Source organism: Diabrotica undecimpunctata, chromosome 2 (genome assembly GCF_040954645.1).
Source record: "Diabrotica undecimpunctata isolate CICGRU chromosome 2, icDiaUnde3, whole genome shotgun sequence".
Classification (NCBI taxonomy): Eukaryota; Metazoa; Arthropoda; class Insecta; order Coleoptera; family Chrysomelidae; genus Diabrotica; species Diabrotica undecimpunctata.
The window spans coordinates 131,120,803-131,140,374 of NC_092804.1; the positions used below are offsets into that span (position 1 = coordinate 131,120,803).

At 33.8% G+C, this 19,572-nt stretch overlaps 1 protein-coding gene across 1 annotated transcript in view; it reads left to right on the forward strand.

Moving 5' to 3' along the window:
* The window catches only part of LOC140434879 (27 kDa hemolymph glycoprotein-like), an 80,998-nt gene extending 61,833 nt beyond the window's left edge, over window positions 1-19,165 (forward strand). Inside the window, exons 3-5 of the mRNA XM_072523486.1 lie at window positions 8,438-8,714; window positions 12,545-12,698; window positions 16,531-19,165. Coding sequence (XP_072379587.1) covers window positions 8,438-8,714; window positions 12,545-12,698; window positions 16,531-16,750 — 651 coding nt within the window. The 3' untranslated portion in view covers window positions 16,751-19,165. The remainder of the gene's footprint in view (window positions 1-8,437; window positions 8,715-12,544; window positions 12,699-16,530) is intronic.
* The last annotated feature ends 407 nt before the right edge of the window (window positions 19,166-19,572 follow it).

Sequence of the window (19,572 nt, forward strand, 5' to 3'; positions counted from 1 at the left end):
CCTCCGTTTAAGCATCTTTCGAATAATTTTCGGATCATTTCAAACAGTTTTGATGATCCATACCTAATCAACTCTGGATGTAACAAATCGTTTGACTTCTTTATTCAAGTTTTTATATTGTTGTTTTGTTTGTTCATCTCCCTGTTGTAATAACTTTTAATATACTTCCTTCTTTCTTTTTATCTTTTCTTCCACTTCTTTATCCCACCAATATGGTTTATCTACTCTCCGTACCTGTGGCCCTAAGGCTTCTAGCGCTGCGTCTTTCATGCAGTTTTTTATGTTCGTATTCATCCGTCGTTGATCTGTGTGATTCCTGTAGTTTTTGTGTTAGTCTCCAGGAGTAAAGTAACTGTGTGCTCTCGTTATCTAGATTGTCTAAGGTGTACGTAGTTCTTCCTATCTTTTCTCTGTGTTCTTTGTTGATGTCTGTGTGGTTCGTGTCTACGAATGGTGTATATATTTTTCCTATTATCAGTCAGTGGTCCGAGCCGCACTTTGCTCCTCTATTCACCTTTACGTCCTGTACTCTTAACTCAGTTTGTTGTCTTGTTATGAAATAATCTATTATCGATTTTAGACCTCTTATGTGCTGATACCAGGTGTATTTATGTATGTTCTTGTGGGCGAAAAAAACATTCAAAATCTTTAACTCATATTGTTAGCATATATTTATGAGTCTTTGTCCGTTGTTGTTAACAGTTTCTTCTCCATGCATGCCTACCACTTTACTTTGTACTTGTTTTCCTACTCTGGCATTAAGGTCTCCTCCGCATATAATCTCATGGCTGTTAGGAATTTCGCTCAGGATTTTTCTAAAGTCTTATTCAGAAGCTTCCTTTTCTTGTACTTAGTCATCATCTACGGCATATACCCCCAGAATTGTTATTTGTGTTCTTCTTAGGAGAATCGTTACTTTAATAAAACGGTCATTGTATGCTTCCCAAGATTTAATATATTTTTCGAATTTCTTTTGCACAAATATTGATATCCCTGCTCTTGCTTTTTGATCCTTTTACACTCCTGAGAGGAAATGTACATAGTCTTTTAATTTTTCGCTTCCATTTCCTTTTTTCTTGGTCTTAGAGGGAATGGCTATATCTAATTTTCGATTTACGAATTCCTGCATAATTTCTTGTTGCTTGTTCTGGATTCCCTGTACATTCCAGATTCCGTAATTCATGGTCCATTTTCGTTACTGTTTTCGTCTACTGTAATTTCCGTCCGGTAACCGAGGCTCATTGGGTTTTTTAGCACTGTAGAATTTTCACAAGTGTAAGGTCGCTAGCCTTACGACTTAACCCCCATCCTTGGAGGACCGAATTTTCTGTTGGGGTTCATTCCTTTAGCCGATATGTTCCAGTTTTTAGGCGCCAGAAATTCGCCTTTTACCCTCTCTCGTCTGCTACATAACGCACATAATGCAGAGCTGAGTTTTATTCCTAAAACCTACAACTCATTCGTTGGAGAACAGTGGGCATTTCTTAAAGTTTTGTTACGACAAAAGCATCGGCAGCTTCATGTCGCCTCTAAGATCCCTTACTAGCCTTTAACCACCTTTCCCGAATCCCGAATTTCCCGAAAAGAAAGTACTTTTTCTCTTATGCCAACTATCCGCGCCCTATCAAAATCGCTCAGTTGATTGAAATTGTGCGTCTTCATACTTTAGGCATTGTAAACGACTTTCAAAAAACCAAGAACCGCTCAACACTAAATGTTGATCGGTACTAAAATTAAAAGTTAAATTTTATTTTTAGTGGTTAGCACATTTATCAAGAAAAATGAATAAAAAGCAAAAACCTAAACTAATTTGGCTAAAATCCTAATAGGTCTTTAACTTTTTACACATCGAAATATGTGGGATGTGTCTTGATACATCCATTTTAAGAACATTCTTTTAGACATAGAGCTTTTTTAACAACAATCCTTGCTCCAGCATCATTTTAATTTAACTTGTCCGGAGACCTGAAGATGACCAGAAAATTGTAGTGATCGAAACCAGTCGTCCTAAGATAAATAAAATATATTTTTTATTATTTACAGAAGTCTAAAATTTATTTTTACAAACCTGTTTAAAATAAAATAATTTGTCGTGGGTGTTAGGATTTCTATTCCTATTCGACAAAAAACAAGTGTCTAAATAAATATTGTATGACAACAAAAAAATAGTTCAACATTAGCATTTCAATACATAACAATAACTTCAACATTATATTGTTGACTTAAAATCTCTGGTGTGGTAACCATTACGCATATCCCAGATTCTATCTTGACTTTTAAGACGTGTAAGTAGAAAGAATGAGTCATTATGCAACAGAAATAGACAATGGGAAGTTTTTGGAATGCATAATCCGTCTAACAATTATTTGTAATACATTTTCAGATAATGGTTAATTTTTATAATCTCTACATAATAATTATGAGTTTAAAGGAAGCATTCGCCAAGACTCTCCAAATACCCTGTTCATTATTTGCCATATCACTCTCGTTTTCATCTAAATTTATAATAACATTTATAGAAATAAAATACCTTCAATAAAAAGATTACTGCGTCTTTGATAAATGCATATCTAAATGCATAAAATCATATTTTAGTGCATATTTCAACAGTTTTTTGTGCATGTTTGCATGCATATTTTAGGGTTTTTTTCGTGCATATTTCCCGAGCTCTAATAATAACTTTACACAACTCCATCCATTGTTGGTTCTTTGGAAATGAGTTTTTTTTCCAAACTTTCAGATCGCTCACACCGAGATTTTCAGACACTGACGTTACTGTATTTAATTACCAGATTAAATTAAAATTAACGTTTTCTTTTTGGCGACACATAATTAAAATTAGTGGTTTCGTTCTGGCGACGGATTTTACAATTTTAGCTCAAACCAGCTCAATGGGATTCAGGTTTGGATGATATGGAGACACTAGCAATAAGTCATATAGACGAGGAAATGAATCGCTATGCAACTTTTTGCATTGGATTTGGGAAAGTGTCAGGATAGTGCCAAAATTCATGGTGGTAAAATGAAAATTGCATTTTGTATAAAAAATGCATTTCTAAAGTTCATAGAAAAAATGAGGGGGTTTTTTGAGGTTGTTGGATACGAATAATATAACAACGATGGTCCTCAACCTACCTGGTGCTCAGGATGGACTCGTCTTCTGGAGTATGGTAATTGTCAGGGTTACTGAACACGAATGTGATAACCACGATGTGATAACGGCGGTGGTACTTGGTGGATGGTGGTACAGAAAACTTCAGCAGACGAGGGTATATGCTAAACACCAAAAATATTTTTGAGATCATCGCCGTCTTAATATTCATAATCTGCATAAATAAAACTCCAAAAACCCCTGAGGGACTTTTGACTAATTTCGAACAAAAATTACACTCCAGGAGACTAGTCACACTGGGCTCTAGGTAGCTCGAGGATCATTGCTGTGAGAATATTCGTGTTCATCGGCCTCGAACCTACCACACAAGTAATGACTTTTGACTTATTTCGAATGAAAATAACATAAGAATTCACAAGACGTGGTTCACTCAGGGCACCAGGTAGCTCGAGGATCATCGCCGTCATAATATTCGTGTTCAGTGACCTCGAAAACCTCGTAATGACCTTCGACTGATTTCGAATAAAAATAACATAAAACTCCAGGAGACGAGGTTCACAATGTGCACCAGGAAGCTCGAAGCTCGAGTACCATCGTCGTTATCATATTCGTGTTCAGCGACCTCCAAGACCCCAAGTAAGAAAATTAAACTTAGTCCTTTCGATAGTTTCTTAGTTGCAAATTTTTAATTTTCTATGCACTTTGAAAATGAATTTTTCTATACAATGCAATTTTTATTTTACCACCATAAATTTTGTTCACAAACTTTCCCGAATTTAATGAAAAAAGTTTCACATCGATTCATCTTACTGCGGAAAATTGGTAGGTATATCGTTTCCTCGCCTAATAACCTTTTGTATTCAAAAATTCGACCTTTTGTATTCCATATCTGTTGGGCTTTGATTTATGTATTTTTATTAGGTTAGGGTTGTATAGTACGTGAGGAAGTACCCTTCATCCTACTGAATGAACCTGTTTTTTACACATTTTGTAACTCTTACTTCTTTTGTAACGTCTTCATAGCTGGACATTGTAATCCCTAGGTACTTTATTTCCATTATTTGTTCGATGCTAAATCCATTTACTTACATCTTGTTGATTCTTTACTGACTACTATTGTTCTAATTTTCGAGTTGAAATCGTCATGTTAAATTCTGTTTCTCTTATGTTAAATTCTGGTGTTTGTTGTTCCAACGTCATTTGTTGTTCTTCTGTATATAATTTCATTAGATAGTCAATCCGTGCATCCTTTTCGATGTGTTTCGGGCCTATTAGTCCCTTCACCTCCGCTCTTTGACCTCTTATAAAGCCCCATATTTTTTTGTAAACCATAAAAATCATGCTCAAGTTCTTTTGAGAAGCGTTCCCAGTGCTCGTTTTTAATTCGTCTTACAAGTGCATGCGTTTCATTTCTTATTATTTTGTAATAGTCGTACGCTTGTTGTTTGTTGTTTGACATGTACTTCACGTAAGCTTTTTTTCTTTTCGTTAGTGTTAAGGTTTTTCTCATTTCCAAAATCATAGACGGGCAATCAATGTCTAACAGTGGCTGAAGTAATTATATTGGAGTTGTGTTCTTCTCCACGTAGAAACAATTATTCAAGTCTACGAGTAAAGTAATAAAGTAGTTTAAGTTATTATCAGAACAAACATGGGGGATTTTTGCTTATCTTAAGATAATGCTGTTTGATGCCTCCTTAAAACCGGAATCAGACAACTCCTAGAATGGCACACTTCGACATCAGTGATGGCGGTAAAAAATTTATTAAGGAGGGTAATTTATAACGTATGGTCCTAAAGTTTTGGAAAAAATTTCAAAAGCATATAACTCTGACCACAATAATCTTATATTTTTATTAAATTATTCAACAATTTAACTTAACTATCCTTATTATAAATCAAAATTCAAATGACAGACAAGGGACCATTATTTTCGATTTGCCTAATAATTCCCCTGACACGTTGCATCATCCTTTGGACGACCTCGGCGTCAATTTCTCTAATTTTTGTATATATGCGGCGTCTTAACTGTTCCTGATTTTGTGCTTCCCATCCGTTATTATAGACTTTCCGACTTAATATTGCCCAGAACTCTTCAATTGGACGAGCCTGAGGTAGGTTGGGGGGATTGTCTGTTTTCGGTACAAAGGTAATGTTGTTAGTTTCGTACCAGTCCCTTGTGATCCTCGCGTAACTTGACGAAATGCACTCGCCTTAACGCGCGGCTACATCTCGGAATTCTCTCTAATTGATCCTCTGTGTATTTTGGAGCTTTCCTTCTTTTCCGGTAGATAATATTGTTACTCGATAGGGTCCTGTATACTGTAGTCTTTCCGACATGAAATCTTCTGGCCAGTTTTCGCTGTGAGACCCCAATTTTATTCTTAGCTGCTTCAATCAGTCTTGCCTCTCTTATATGGTTCAAAATTCGCGGTCGGCCACTTTTACGCAAGTTAACACATGGTATCCCTTCTTCACATTCTCTGATTGTGCGATAAATTGTCGATTTGCTTATGTTTTGATCTCGATAAATATTAACAATATCTCGTTTCGACATTCGCCCAACCATATTATAAACACCTCGACGAATATCAATTTTATAAGACATTTTGCAGAGCACAAACCAAAATATTCTGCTTTGTTTATTAAATGTCAATAACTGATGACATTTCAATTCCATGGCCTTCTTTGTTAAATGCATTTTGCTTCTCAATCAGACCAGGTGAAATTTTTCCCAAAACTTTAGGACCATACGTTACAATGATAAAAATTCCAACACAAGCGGTTGATCATGCGGTGCATCAGCTTCCGATTCTTTTGAACCGGGTCGATTTACCGACAAATAACGGAATAGCACGCACCGACAATAAATAGACAGTTTTGTCCTATCAAACAGATCGTAAACCACAATTATTGAGAAGAAATAAGGTATTTATTTTATCTTTTTCTATTTCTCTTTGCCGATGAAGAACGCCACTCCACGTTCCGTGAGATCGCTCCTTAAAGGAGCGAAGAGCGCCATTTCACGAGCCGTCTAAAGCCGCCTTTAAAATTCAAATTCAAATTACTTGAAATGGATATTTTCTATGCGGTTGACTGTTTGTTTAAGGTAAAAATTTGACCTAGAAATAAAAAACGAAGATTTGTTGGTGTCTCGTAAGGGGGTCAGGTTTAACTGAAATGGGTAAAAAGCGCGAAGAAATAAAACGAGTTGCCGGCGAATTGGCGGGAAATGCATATAAAAATAATTTTATATGAGTTATTAGAAGTATGTTAAAAGAATTTTGACACATAGCATTTAAATTGATATCAGTGATATTATTTGAATTAATCGGAGAGGACAGAAGGGGAGAAATGATTAACGAGTGTGGCGTTTCTAGTGACGATAATTAATAATTAATTTGATAAACTTGCAATAGTCACTCTCTAAACGTTTGTGTGTAAAGTTGATTGTATACATGAACTCTCTAAATTAATAGAATGATTCGACGGTGACATAAAAAAGAGATACAAGTGGAATTGATACTTCACTATCATAATGACAAATATCATTCATGCCACCTACTTGTTCGCTATAATCGTCAGGGGACATTCTGCCTTTGATGGGATTTATAACATACTTACGTAGAAGTTTGGTATTTTGTTAATACCTGGAAGGATTTTAGCAGATTTTAGTGTTTATCTAATAAAAAATATAAGATGATAAACTGTTGATAAGAAAATAAACTGTTTAAATAGGGAAAAACTAACATTTTGAGACAGACTTTATTAAAATAAGTACACTGATCCATTTTATTCGCTTTCAACAAAGTATTCCTTATCTTGAATATATTTGTTGACTGACATTGATAGTTTTGATAGCTATTTCCCAAATGTGTATCAGTAGATAATTTTGGATTGGTGGGTGTTGTTATAGTTACCTTCAAAAAATAATCTATAAATCTAAAACATTATTAGTTTACTATACATACTTAGATACTTTTGATAGGAACGAAATATAGTATTTATGTTTGTTTTCGTATACGAGTAATATTCCATAAAACATATTTGTTTCTGTTCGTCATGTTTTCTTTTTCCCAGAATGTATTTTATGAGCGTACCTAATGTGTAAATAGAAGTTTACGACTAAAAACAAATAAAGGCACGTATTACTTTTAAAGCCAGTGGCAATACCAACGGCACATGTTTGTATTGTTTGATGTGCTTGTTCCAAGATTACAATTCCCTACAGAAATTAAAATACAGATAGTCATTTACCCGCTCTGGCTATCTGGATAAAAAAAAATCCGTTATAATAATTTGTATGTTTAATTAATACCCGTGATTGCACGCGCGGTGAGGAATAATCTCACACGAAGAGGGCTGTCACTTCGATCAAGTATCACAGCCTTTAAAAAAAAAGCATATAAATTATACCGACCTACTGGCTGCCTAAAATATACTGAAACGTTGTCATCTCCTCTAATGAACGATGCTAAATTCCTTGATGGTAAAGGTTATCGTATTAGCTAAGATAATACCATTGCTTATTAATAAATATGGTGAGAAATTCGCTCATAGCGCGTGTAACAGCGGGTTAAGATCCACTCAAGAGCTGATCAAAGATAAGTGGAGCGGTCTCAGAGATCCCAGATTAGAGACATAAACCGTCTTCTAACGATTAGAACATTCCTAACAGATAATTATTTCTAATCTCTACAGTTATTTCGTGACGACGTCTTAGCATTGAAGATATTAAAATTGTCGGCCTGATGAGTTGTTTTCCTCTGGTGACCTGTTCCAGAACGTTGAGTTTAAAATCTCGTTTACACAGTTTACTTTACACAGTACTGAATCCACGTTACTTGGTGATTTACCAAATCTATTAATAGCCACGTTTTGACTTATTCTGTTCGAAATAAAAGCAATCATACATGCAATAGTCTTTTCTAAAACACACAGTCAATGTCAGGTCAACATAATGTTAGCAAGGTTATAGTAAAAACAATTAAAATTGCGTAGCCTAATTGTAACATTAAAGTAAGGGAAATATAACTTTAATACCCAAATATTATGTTTATATGGGGTTAAGCAACAATTGATTGTAAATAAATATTTCATTTTTAAATAACGTTTGGCGTTTCGGTTTCCGCTACGAAAATCTTTTTGAACAAAAAAATTGTTTGGATTTTTTTTTTAAATGATTTTTAAATTAATAAATCCGGAGTGGAATTCGAAACGTCAAACTTTATTTAAAAATGTAATTTTCATTACAATCAATCAATTATAAAAATCATTTATTATAATAAAGGTTATGTAACGCATTCAATTATTTTTTTATTTTAGGATGAACAAGAAAACGCTCGTATTTGTATAGAATCTTACGTTAACGTAACATCCCTAGAAGAGGAACTGGAAGAGAAAAAAAAGACAGGTTCTATGGATGAAGTGTTCTCAAAATACTGTAAGAAATGGCCAGATATTAAGGGATGTTTTGATAATGCCATTTCTATTTCAAGATCGTGTATGGATAAAAAAGAAGAAGACGCCTTCAATAGAACGCTGGATATTATAAACGATTTGCAAGAATTTATGTGTTACAAGGATGGAGATAGATTAGCCAGTACGTATTATCTATTTATCGTTATCCTTTAGCTTCTAAAATGTAGACTATATACGTAGCGTAGATTATAGCTATGATAGGTTTTTCAGAGCCGACCAAAATTGTAAGAAAAAATTTTGACAGGCCATACCAAATCATTTTAATACATCTAAAAATACAGTAAGTGAGAAATATCATTAAACTAAAGCGATGTATAAAGCTGCGATGTTTTATCAAATCACCACAAAGTTTTATTCGTTTGATTCAAATTGGGACAGTTATTCTTAAGAGTGAACTGAGTGAAAATAATCCGTCAATCTTTTCTGATACAGTTTTTTCTAAATTTTATTATTTAAAAAGCTGCTTCCAAATATGATGATTAGAAAACTTGTTCAACAAGTCTTTGTAGATCTCCAATTTTGGAACAATTAGGAATAATTGTTTGAGATTATTATTATATTGGAGTTCAACTATTTCAAGCTGCAGGTCTGGTTTCGCCGCTTTATAATAAACATTAAAAGGTCTCGTCAAACTTTTAGATATTTTTAGTATGCCTTCAGTATTTTTTAATTCCACTGAAGTCTTGAGGATTTCTTTAAAATTTGCCATGAATTATTCTCAAAGTTATCTTCATAATTACTCAGCTTGTCCTTATTTGCAACGATCAGTGAATTTAACCTCTTGGAATGAGACAAATCATTGTCAGCTAGCTGACTGACAAAGAGAACAAGCTGTTTAAAGCTGGTGTCCCCAAATATTGTCAATAACTTTATTTTTTCCATGTATCTTAACATTTAGTTTGTTGTGACAGAGAAGTTCAGTGGAAATGTAAGTTCTAGTAGTCATCCTGATCTTCAAAGATTTCGGATTTCGCAAACCAATTTTTCTCTTCGAAGAAAGGCACTTTTTCTTTTTTCAGTTGCCAAATGTGCTCGAAGGCTTATCCTACACTAAATAATATTCGTGTAGATCAGAGTCCAGATTCAGATTCCATAGTCATCAGTATTCAGATTCCATAGTATTAAAACATTATTGAAATTGTCCATGATTAACCCTACGGAATCGAATAGTATTTAAGAGTACAAACTTTGTGGTGATATCGAGGACTAGTTTTATATTCACGGAGTTTATACAGGATGTCTCAATGCATGATATGCGCTTGTTCTATTGAAACCCATCTTTGGTCAAGTTGGCCTTGAAAACAATTGTAATCACGTAACTGATGTTCTGTAAATGTTTGTAAACGTCACACTCATCAGTCCCTATATTTGTATTTGACTGCGATTTTAAGTATTGTGGCATAAAAATGGCGTCTGTTGTTAACAATCCATCCAAGTATACTCAGCATGCGCTCATTCAATTTCTGTGTGCTGAAGATTTACAACCATTGCAAATTCAAGCAGTATATGGGAACGCATGTTTTTCGTATCCAATTGTCAAGGAATGGTGTCGAAAATTTAAGAGTGAAAATAAAGAGACCTGCACGAAGAAAGCTCTCATATGGTGTCAATGCTCGCCCCTTATGTTGCCAAAGAAGTGAAAAAAAATCTACAACGAAAAGAAAGGAGGCTATTAGAGCATCCATCCAATAGTCCCAATTTATCTATTTGCGATTTCCTCATATTTAAGCCACCAAAAAAGGCATTAAAATGTAATCATTTTCAGTCGGACAAAGAAGCACAAAACTCCGTATATATAGTTTTTCCAGAAAACATCGTATTTTGTTACTTTTAGCCTTAATGCAACTTTGCATGTATAACAGCTTTCTGAGAACTATTTGCATTAAAAAAAGTGCTGGTCTAATAATTCTTTTGACAAGCACTAATAGGACGGAAAACAAGCAGATATCAGCCTAGATTCATAACAGACGTCCTTAAGCTATGGTTTGTTAGAACAGTGAGCGACGCATAACTCCCACAATTTCGATTTAATTTGGATGCAAATGTTCAGCTGAGCTCACAGCGTACATAGGTATCTATATCGAAATTATAATTGTTTTTTATATAGTTATTATTATTGTAATAATTAAGTAATGTCTACTAAATTTTCTCGCGAGGAAGATAAAAGACTAGTGGATCTAGTACAAATTGTAAGACAGTTCCAAATAAATCCCCGGAAAGTCTAAAGTATTATTGCGTTAAGTTTGCGAAAATTCATTTTTCTAAACGTATCTTTTAAGAATAAACGTGAAACTAATTTCTAAACTTGTTTTGAGCGTGACAGAATATATGTATGCGAACTAATCTCTAACAAACCGACTTACCCAAAACTGCCGTGAGTCGAGTACAACATATTCTGCTGTACGTGTATGCCGTGCGCTGCGCACTATTCTAAGAAACCGTAGCTTTACTGGACTTGCGCCAGTCACGGAACAACTGCTTACAAAGGGGATTATGCAGACTTATCAGCAGACTCTAACATAGAACCTGAAACAGTCAATCATCTTGCATGACTGAGAGGTATTAGATCGCAGACGGGAAACATTTGTTGGAGACTACCAAGTGACCCCAAAAAATAGGGACTCCTAGTTTTTCTTTGACCACGTGTGCATGCGAGCGTGTTCGTGGATTTTAGAAAAATGAAAAAAGAGCAATATCGGTCGGTGATTCGATTCTTGTTTTTGGAAGGGAAATCGCACAGCGAAATCAAAGAGCGCTTGGATGCTGTGCACGGTGAGTCCTCTCCTTCGATGGCAACCGTCAAAAATTGGTTTAACGAGTTTCAACGTGGTCGCACATCGGTTTTTGATGAGCCACGCCTCGGTGCCCCGAAAATGGCTACCACGGAGGATAACGTGACAAAAATCCACGATCCCACGATTGGCAGATATTCATCTTAAAAGACCGCGTATATCATATCCTTCATGAAATTTTGGGCATGAGAAGGCTGTCGGCGCAAGGGGTGCGCGTTTGCTCACTCCAGACAACAAGCGCAACAGTGAGACCACTTCAGAGCAGTGTTTGACGCTATTTAAGCGTAATCCGAAGGAGTTTCTACGTCGTTTCATCACCGTCGATGAAACAGGAATCCACTGGTAAACCCTAGACACCAAGAAACAGTCGAAACAGTGGACGGCACCCGACGAACGTGCTGCGAAGAAGGCAAAGACTGTCCTCTCGGTCGGAGTGGTGATATCCTCTATTTTCTGGATTCACAAGGGTTTATGTACATCAACTACTTGGAGAAGGATACAACAGTCACAGGACTCTATTACGCTAAATTATTGGGCCGATCCGACGCCGAATTGCAGAAAAAACGACACCATTTGACGAATAAAAATAGGCCTCTTCGCAGCCTATAAGCATCGGCACATACCTCCGCCGTCGCCATGGCGAAATTGATCGAATTGGGCTACGAACTGTTCCCCATCCACCGTATTCTCTAGATTTGACCTCGTGCGACTTCTTTTTGTTTCCATACTTGAAAAAGGCACTCGCCTTGCAGAAATTTAAGTCGAATGAGGAGGTCATTGCTGCACGGAAGCGTACTTTACAGACCTTGAGAAAACGTATTTTTCAGACGGGTTAAAGAAGTTAAAGCATCGCTGGGTCAAGTGTATCGAGCTAAAAAGAGACTATGTTCAGAAATAAATCGCCGCTTTTCCAAAATTTTCATGTTTTTTTTGTAGGCTAAGTACTTATCGGACTGCCCCCTACACTTCTTTATCTGGCGCATGAACTCTTACAAGATTATAAAAATAGTTTGCTAAAATGACTTTACCGGTTCTTTGTTATCTAATGCAAATCATAAAAATATATGTATAATAGGTATTTCCATAATATCCATTTATATTTATGCATTATAAACATTTTTTGGTGTTGTAGTACCTAATATGTAATTTGATTTTTCAGTGTTTGTTGCTGAAGGTGGCGTCGAATGTATGGCAGAGAGGAAAGATGGTATACAAGATTGTTTAAATAAAACTCTTGGCTCAAGAATACCCGATACGGATGATCTTTCTGTTACAAATTTACCAGTTATGCTCTTTACAGATAGAGACTGCAAGTAAGTATGTTACACCATAAGGGTCCAACAAACATTTGTGTTGATTCTCTTATTATATACAATGTCTTTTACTTCTGCTTTAGCTGCCTTTAAATTGTCGTACTACTTCTTCAAATACATCTATAAATTTAAGTAAATCATCATTTTCTTTCAATTCCATACCCATTAACTTGTTTTTTAGATATAACTGTCCCGGAATATTAACTTTTTCATATTTACGTTTCAGTATATTCCACATTTTTCTCGCTGTTTCGCATGTTCTTAAACTTTCGAGCTGATTATCATTTACACATTGTACTATCAAACGCATGGATTTTTTATCACCTTTTACTTCGTCGGTTTTGGTGGAATCTGGTTCTTTTTCTGTAAAATCTTGTACACCATTTCCGCTAAAATTAACTCCATCCTGAACTTCCAATTATGATAGTTGGAACCATTTAAGGGTGTTATAATATAATTTTTACAGGTTTGTGACATCTTGTAACCTATTAATATTTTTATCTATAACTGATATTCTGTACCTCCAGGACAATAATTACTTTTGGCCTCATAACCTTTTAGATTTGTTGTCTATAATTCTATATTTAAGAATACACCATTTTCTATTCTTCCAAGCTTTATTCGTTAAATTAATATATACAATGTTGAATACCTCTTTACCTCGTGTTCCACATTATACTTAAGCTATATCTCTCTAAAAAACTAAATCTTTTTCTTTTTATATTATTAGTGTCTATATAATATACCTACTCTCTAATAAAGATTTTAACGTAGAATCGATATATTATATTTTAACAAACATTTGATATACTTTAATGGTACTTCGATGGATAATATATTATAGTTATGGTAATATGCTGAGACCAAAAATTAAATCAATAGAATGATCAAATTTTACTGCTTCTGAAGATAAAACATAACAAATGTATTGTTGTGGATCTTTTTCGGAATAAATATTGTTGTTTCTTTCAGTGGTTTTTTTGTTGTATCTATTTAATAATAAATATCCTTTATTTTTGCACAGTTTTTAATCCGTAATAGTAATTCGCATAGTTTACGAGAATGGTTGTATCGGCTGTATATTATCTAAGTTGCTCTATCTTCCCTTGCCTTACATGAAATATGCTAAACATGAGTTTTGCTTAAACATTGCTTTATTCCTTTACCCGTAACATATCCAGTTATCTGCTTAATTTTGACTTTCAGATTTTAATTCATTTATTCTTCTTTTTTTGGATGGGTCTTTGTATATCTGGCTATCAACCTCCATTAGGACATCTTCTGTGCCCTCGTTCTTCACAGTACGAATCCTGGCGAGGTTAGAATTTTTATTAAAAAAAAATGTCTAGCAGTCGTTCGTATCTATATAATAATTGATTCTTTGTGAAGACAATGAAGATGAGACTTTACTCAGTAACGAGGCAATCAACACACACTATAACATATTCTATATACAATAAGCCAATTGGCTGGAGTAGGATAAAAACATTCAATATGCAATTGTTTAGGAACCACAGCGGTCCTATTTAGCCTAAATGTACTGACACAAAATTGATTGGATCTAAACAAAAATGTGTACTTTTAGTTAATGAAGTACGAGAAAGCGTTTGATAGAGTGAGACGTGATCAACTCATATTTTGAAATAATAACAAATATATACACGAGATATTAAGATCATAGACTGACTATAACCAAAGAGCAAATATAAAAATAAACAATAAAACACTGGAAATTTTTGTTTTCAACACTTCCACAAAATTTATTATCACTACAGCTGTTTCGACAGAGTGCCTTTCTCAAGTGAGCTATTTTTGTTATGAGTCTACACTTTATAGTATTTAACTGAATAAGTTGAGGAGGGCGAGCTGTTTGACTTAAGTTGGCCATTCAGAATTATATCTGTACTTTTTAATTTGTTAATTTTCATAGATTCTAATAAAGATAGATTAAGGCCTTTATTTTGAATGTGAAGAATTTGAAATTGGTTAAAGAATGATTATGATCTGGAAAGTGAAGTGCTTACGTAGACTTTGATTTAGAAATAAGGACCAAACCGCACTTGGTTTACAAGAAGCTACTCGCACAGCTTTTATTCAAATAATAAATGTTCGCAAATAATTTTTGTTAATGAAAAGATATGAAAGTTAATGGAAGTTCTGAAAAGTGCAATTGATGAAATCGTTGTTCCTTAGAGGAATTAATTGCATCGGTAGTTAGCTTTAACCGCCGATCAGGAACATGTTGTCGAAGATAACCCGTAGATTACTCTACTTTGGAGATAATTGGAGCTGATATTAATAGTAAGACCACTTACAGTAACTCTAGATGATGTTGCCTCTTAAATCGCACTGAATTTAAACTGTACTCAACTTTAGTATCAAACACTAAAGTTAATTTATAATGTATATTTGATCTACTCGGGTATTAGATCAAACTACTTGAGATACAATAGAAGTGTTTGTATAAAAATCCACTAGGAAACTAAGTTCCTGTAGCTGGCTGTATACCATGTATCACAAAAAAAAATTTTATTTTTACTTTCAGGTTACACTGATGATGGAATTTACATTCCGAAATGTACGTACAAATGTACAAATGTCCGAATGTACAAATACAAAACGTAATTCCGATGGAATTACGTTTTGTATTTGTGATATAGCCCGTTTGGGTATTTTATTAATACCTTTTACTAAAAATTTTGAAATAAAATTTTTTTTATTTGTATACACTTTAGATAAATTCCCAGAGAAAGAAATACGTCCAAACCAAAAAGTTCGCCTAATCTCTTAGACTACCCAACGAAAAGTGATTCTCTCTTTTTCAAATTTTACAAACTATCCCCTAGAACAGAATCATCCCCACTTAAAGAACTTTCTCTTAACAAGAACCGACTCATTTTCATTTTCTTCGTAAACACATAAACAACGGTATTTTTTAAAAATAAAAGCAAAAAGGCTAATAGCTGTACCGTATTGAGGGAAAGGTTCTCTTTGAAGTAAAGCTATTTGTAAGAAGTTCAACAAATTTTATTACTCTCTTCCTAGCGCTGTAAAAAGGGGCCTAAATGTTATTTGTTCCCAAAAAATGACGATTGCTCTCAAATTTCTAACAAAGCAGCCATCAAGTAATCTGCATGTTTCGGTACTTCTTTTAAGGAAAAAAAACCTTAAAGATATAGGTGCAAAATATATTTTTGGGTACGGCCATTGGCGTAGCTGCGGTAGTTGCAAACGGTTTTTAAAATTAATATTAACGTAATATATAATAATTAGTTACTAATCTAATTATAAAAAAAATGTTACAATCGATCGTAATTGATGAAATAAAAATACAAAAACTCCAATATCTTATTTAAGTAAGAAGAGGATCAGTTCAGAGAGATTCAAATAATGCTTTAATTCAGTAGCGCACTTAGAATTGGCCTCGGGGGGGGGGGGGATTTGGTTGGTCACCGAAATTTTTTTTATGATGTTACCTCCATTTTGAGTCCTTAAAATGTGTGAGTAACAGTGTCGGAATACGGTCCTAGGAGGGGGGTTAACCCCCAAACACCCCCTGGGTGCGCCACTGCATAATTCCATTATCTTAATTGGAACTTTCGATTGGTATTGGATCTTTCAAATTGAGATCTCATTGATCTTAATTTATTTTTTTTTTATTGTTTACAAAATTACTGAGAGTTCACTTCGGCGTTTCTAAGTCATAATATAAAAATTATTACTATTACAGAGTTAAAGTTTTGCCAAAGTTGGCAACGATTATAAAAGACTAAAACTTTTTTATTCAAAATAAATAAAAAAAACTTTTTCATTAATTATTATATTTTTACAGCGATTTCGAAGAAGTCAGAGAATGTGTTAATCATGAACTAGAGAAGTGCAAGGATAGTACTCCCGCAAATATCGTCGACGCCTTCTTCAAATTCTTAAAGAAACAACTACCTTGTAAAGGAAGTCTAGCACAGAAGAGCACTAAACCAAATTCCGCTTGGTCAATGTCTAGCAGTTCGCTACTTTTGGTTATTTCCTTTTTGTATATCAGGCTGTATTAAACTTTCTAATTTTTTACAGTGGGTGAGCAAATATTCTTACGCATCTACAGTTATTATGCCATAACAATAATTTTATTATCAGTAGTGAGATCTAAGTTTAGAAATATATTCTGAAGCATTGAGTTGTTTATATGGTTGTGATAACTTAATATCTGCACAAGAAAAAAATCATAAATTTTTTTATTTAAAATAGTATTCGGCAAATTATATCAATCTGAATATAAAAACTGTAAGTGAAAGGATTAAATACAAAAATAAATGGTTTCATCAATGAAGCCATCCTTAGTAGTAACAAAGTAATATAATGCAAGGCAGTATTGCAATGAACTGAAATTTATTTACTAGATTTCGTTCTCTATCCTGCGAACTTGCGAAATATATAAATTTTGGTGCTATAAAATTAAGTAAGTTAAATAAATTCATGTGCAAGTTAAAGAAAACTAAATCTGTTGTTTGTTAAAATTTAAAAGATATAAGAAGTTAATTAACTAATACAAGCTATTAATAAACTATTAGAAGTTAAAGTGAAATAAAACCACGCTAATTCGTTTCCAATGAAGAAAGTCAATATATGTGGAACAATTTCAGTTTTTTTCAATGCTGTTTCCGTAGTTTTTACGCTGCCATAATACTGTTGATTTGTCGAGTCACATTGAAACTTAAATGTATTAATAAATTTGTAATGTTCATTGTTACAGTTATAGCAAAATTTTTAGGATTCCATGTCATTATTCTTTTGCAATTGATTTGCATTACAAAGCTAGTTTATTGAACTGGAATCTACATGTTAGGAAAAAAGAAATGTTTAGAAACTTGATAAATCTTATACAATTTTCAATATTTCGTGGACGTCTTTGTCTTTGTATTAATCCTTTCAAAATTTCATTTAAATAAAATTTCAAGACAATTTATATTTGTTTTTTTTTTGGCTGTCTGTATTGTTAAATTCTTTACCACATTCCTGATTCGACAAAATTACTGGTAAATAAATGACACAGTTGATTTTTAACATTATTGAGTTTTGTCTAAATATTTACTATTCTGGAAATGTCTAGTCTTACTATATGCTTAAACATAACGTATCGCTTTCGTCATTTGATGAGTTGCGCAAAATGGCGTATTTTTGCCTAGAGTTACATCCGGAGAAACGATCGGAATTTCGGCATTCGTTCAGTGGCGCATATTCAAGATGTTAGTTAATATATTATGAGTTTTAACGTAAGTTTTCGAATATGTCTTCTTTATTTCTGATTCAATATAATGCCTACTTCAATATACATTAAATGTTCTATTACTTTATTAAAAGTGCGATATAAATTAGATCTTAAAATATATAATCTTGAGTGTGGAGTCTTTGTATTCTTTCAACTGCACCATATCAGACCTGGTGTCCTCTACATTATTTAGATTCTAGATCATAGTTTTCCTTGAATTATTGTTAATTTGCCGGTAAAAGCTATGCTGTTTCGATTCTGAAAATTAGATTGACGTCTTACTGACTTTATCAGAAATATTGTAGAGGTAATCTTCTTCTCATGGCGCCGTCTCTTTACGAAGGTTGGCGATGCAAATGGCAATTGTAGTTTTGGAAACTGCTACGCGAAAGATTTCTGTGGATGAGCGGTCGAACCATCTCCTCAGGTCTTTCAGCCACGAGTTCTGGCGTCTTCCTACTGATCTTTTGCCCTGTACTTTTCCTTCCAGTATAACTTGAAGTAATTCGTATCTTTCGCCTCTCAACAGATGATCCAAGTATTACATTTTCCTCTCTTTGATTATTCTTAGTAATTCTTTTTGTTTACACATGCGACGAAGTACCTCAACATTAGTAACTCTTTGTACCCATGGAATTCTCAACATTCGTCTGTATATATACATCTCAAAGGCATCTAGCTAGGCTAGTAGAGGTAATAGCTTTCTTTAATTACTATTGTGTTTGCTGCAATCTTTCACTTTTGACTCTGGAAATAGTAGTTGTTAACTTTCTCAGAAATTGTGTGCAGATAATAAGTTAATACAATCTTACCCCAATTTTTAAGATACACACGTTTTTTTTATTATTTCATAAACATTGTTTACACATCTACTTAATAACGAGTCTTGTAATCTCAAATTAGTGATGCTGCCAAATATTTATGAACCCCGATTTTGGGGATTTATCAAACTTAATGCTGTACTTAGGTTATATCATAGCCTTCTGAATAAAAGTGCATGTTTAGAGACATTACAACTAAATTGTGAATACTGACTACATATCCATTAAATGTAACTTTAACAGTCTTTCAATTTTTTACTACTGATATATTCTATGACAAAAATAGTATAAACTTGTGATATATAAAACATAATAATTCTGGATTTTAATATATTTATAAATGTTCGTAATACCTTTTTTAATAAATGTATATATTTTAAGAGTTTGGTTTTATTATATGGTATGTGTATGAATCTATACAAGGCACGCTATCTTGCGATAACTTATTGAAAAAAGAAAAATAAAACTTCAAGAATTTGGTCAAGATCCATAAAAACAAAAATAATACGCTACGCCGTTAATAATATACTACACCGATGCATTGAAAAGCTACCCAATAACGTACAGGGTCGTTAAATTTCTTTATTTGTTTTCATTATGTCCATACAGATTTTTCTTGATTCTAAAACAGAATGAGATGAACAACTTTCCTTCAATATGCAGAAATATAAAACAATATGTAATAGTACACTATTTTCACTGATGTGGGTACTTGATGTTTTCATCAAGTACCCACTTAAGTATGCTCACCACGCTCGGAAGAACTATTGGTTGGTCCGTACTGGCA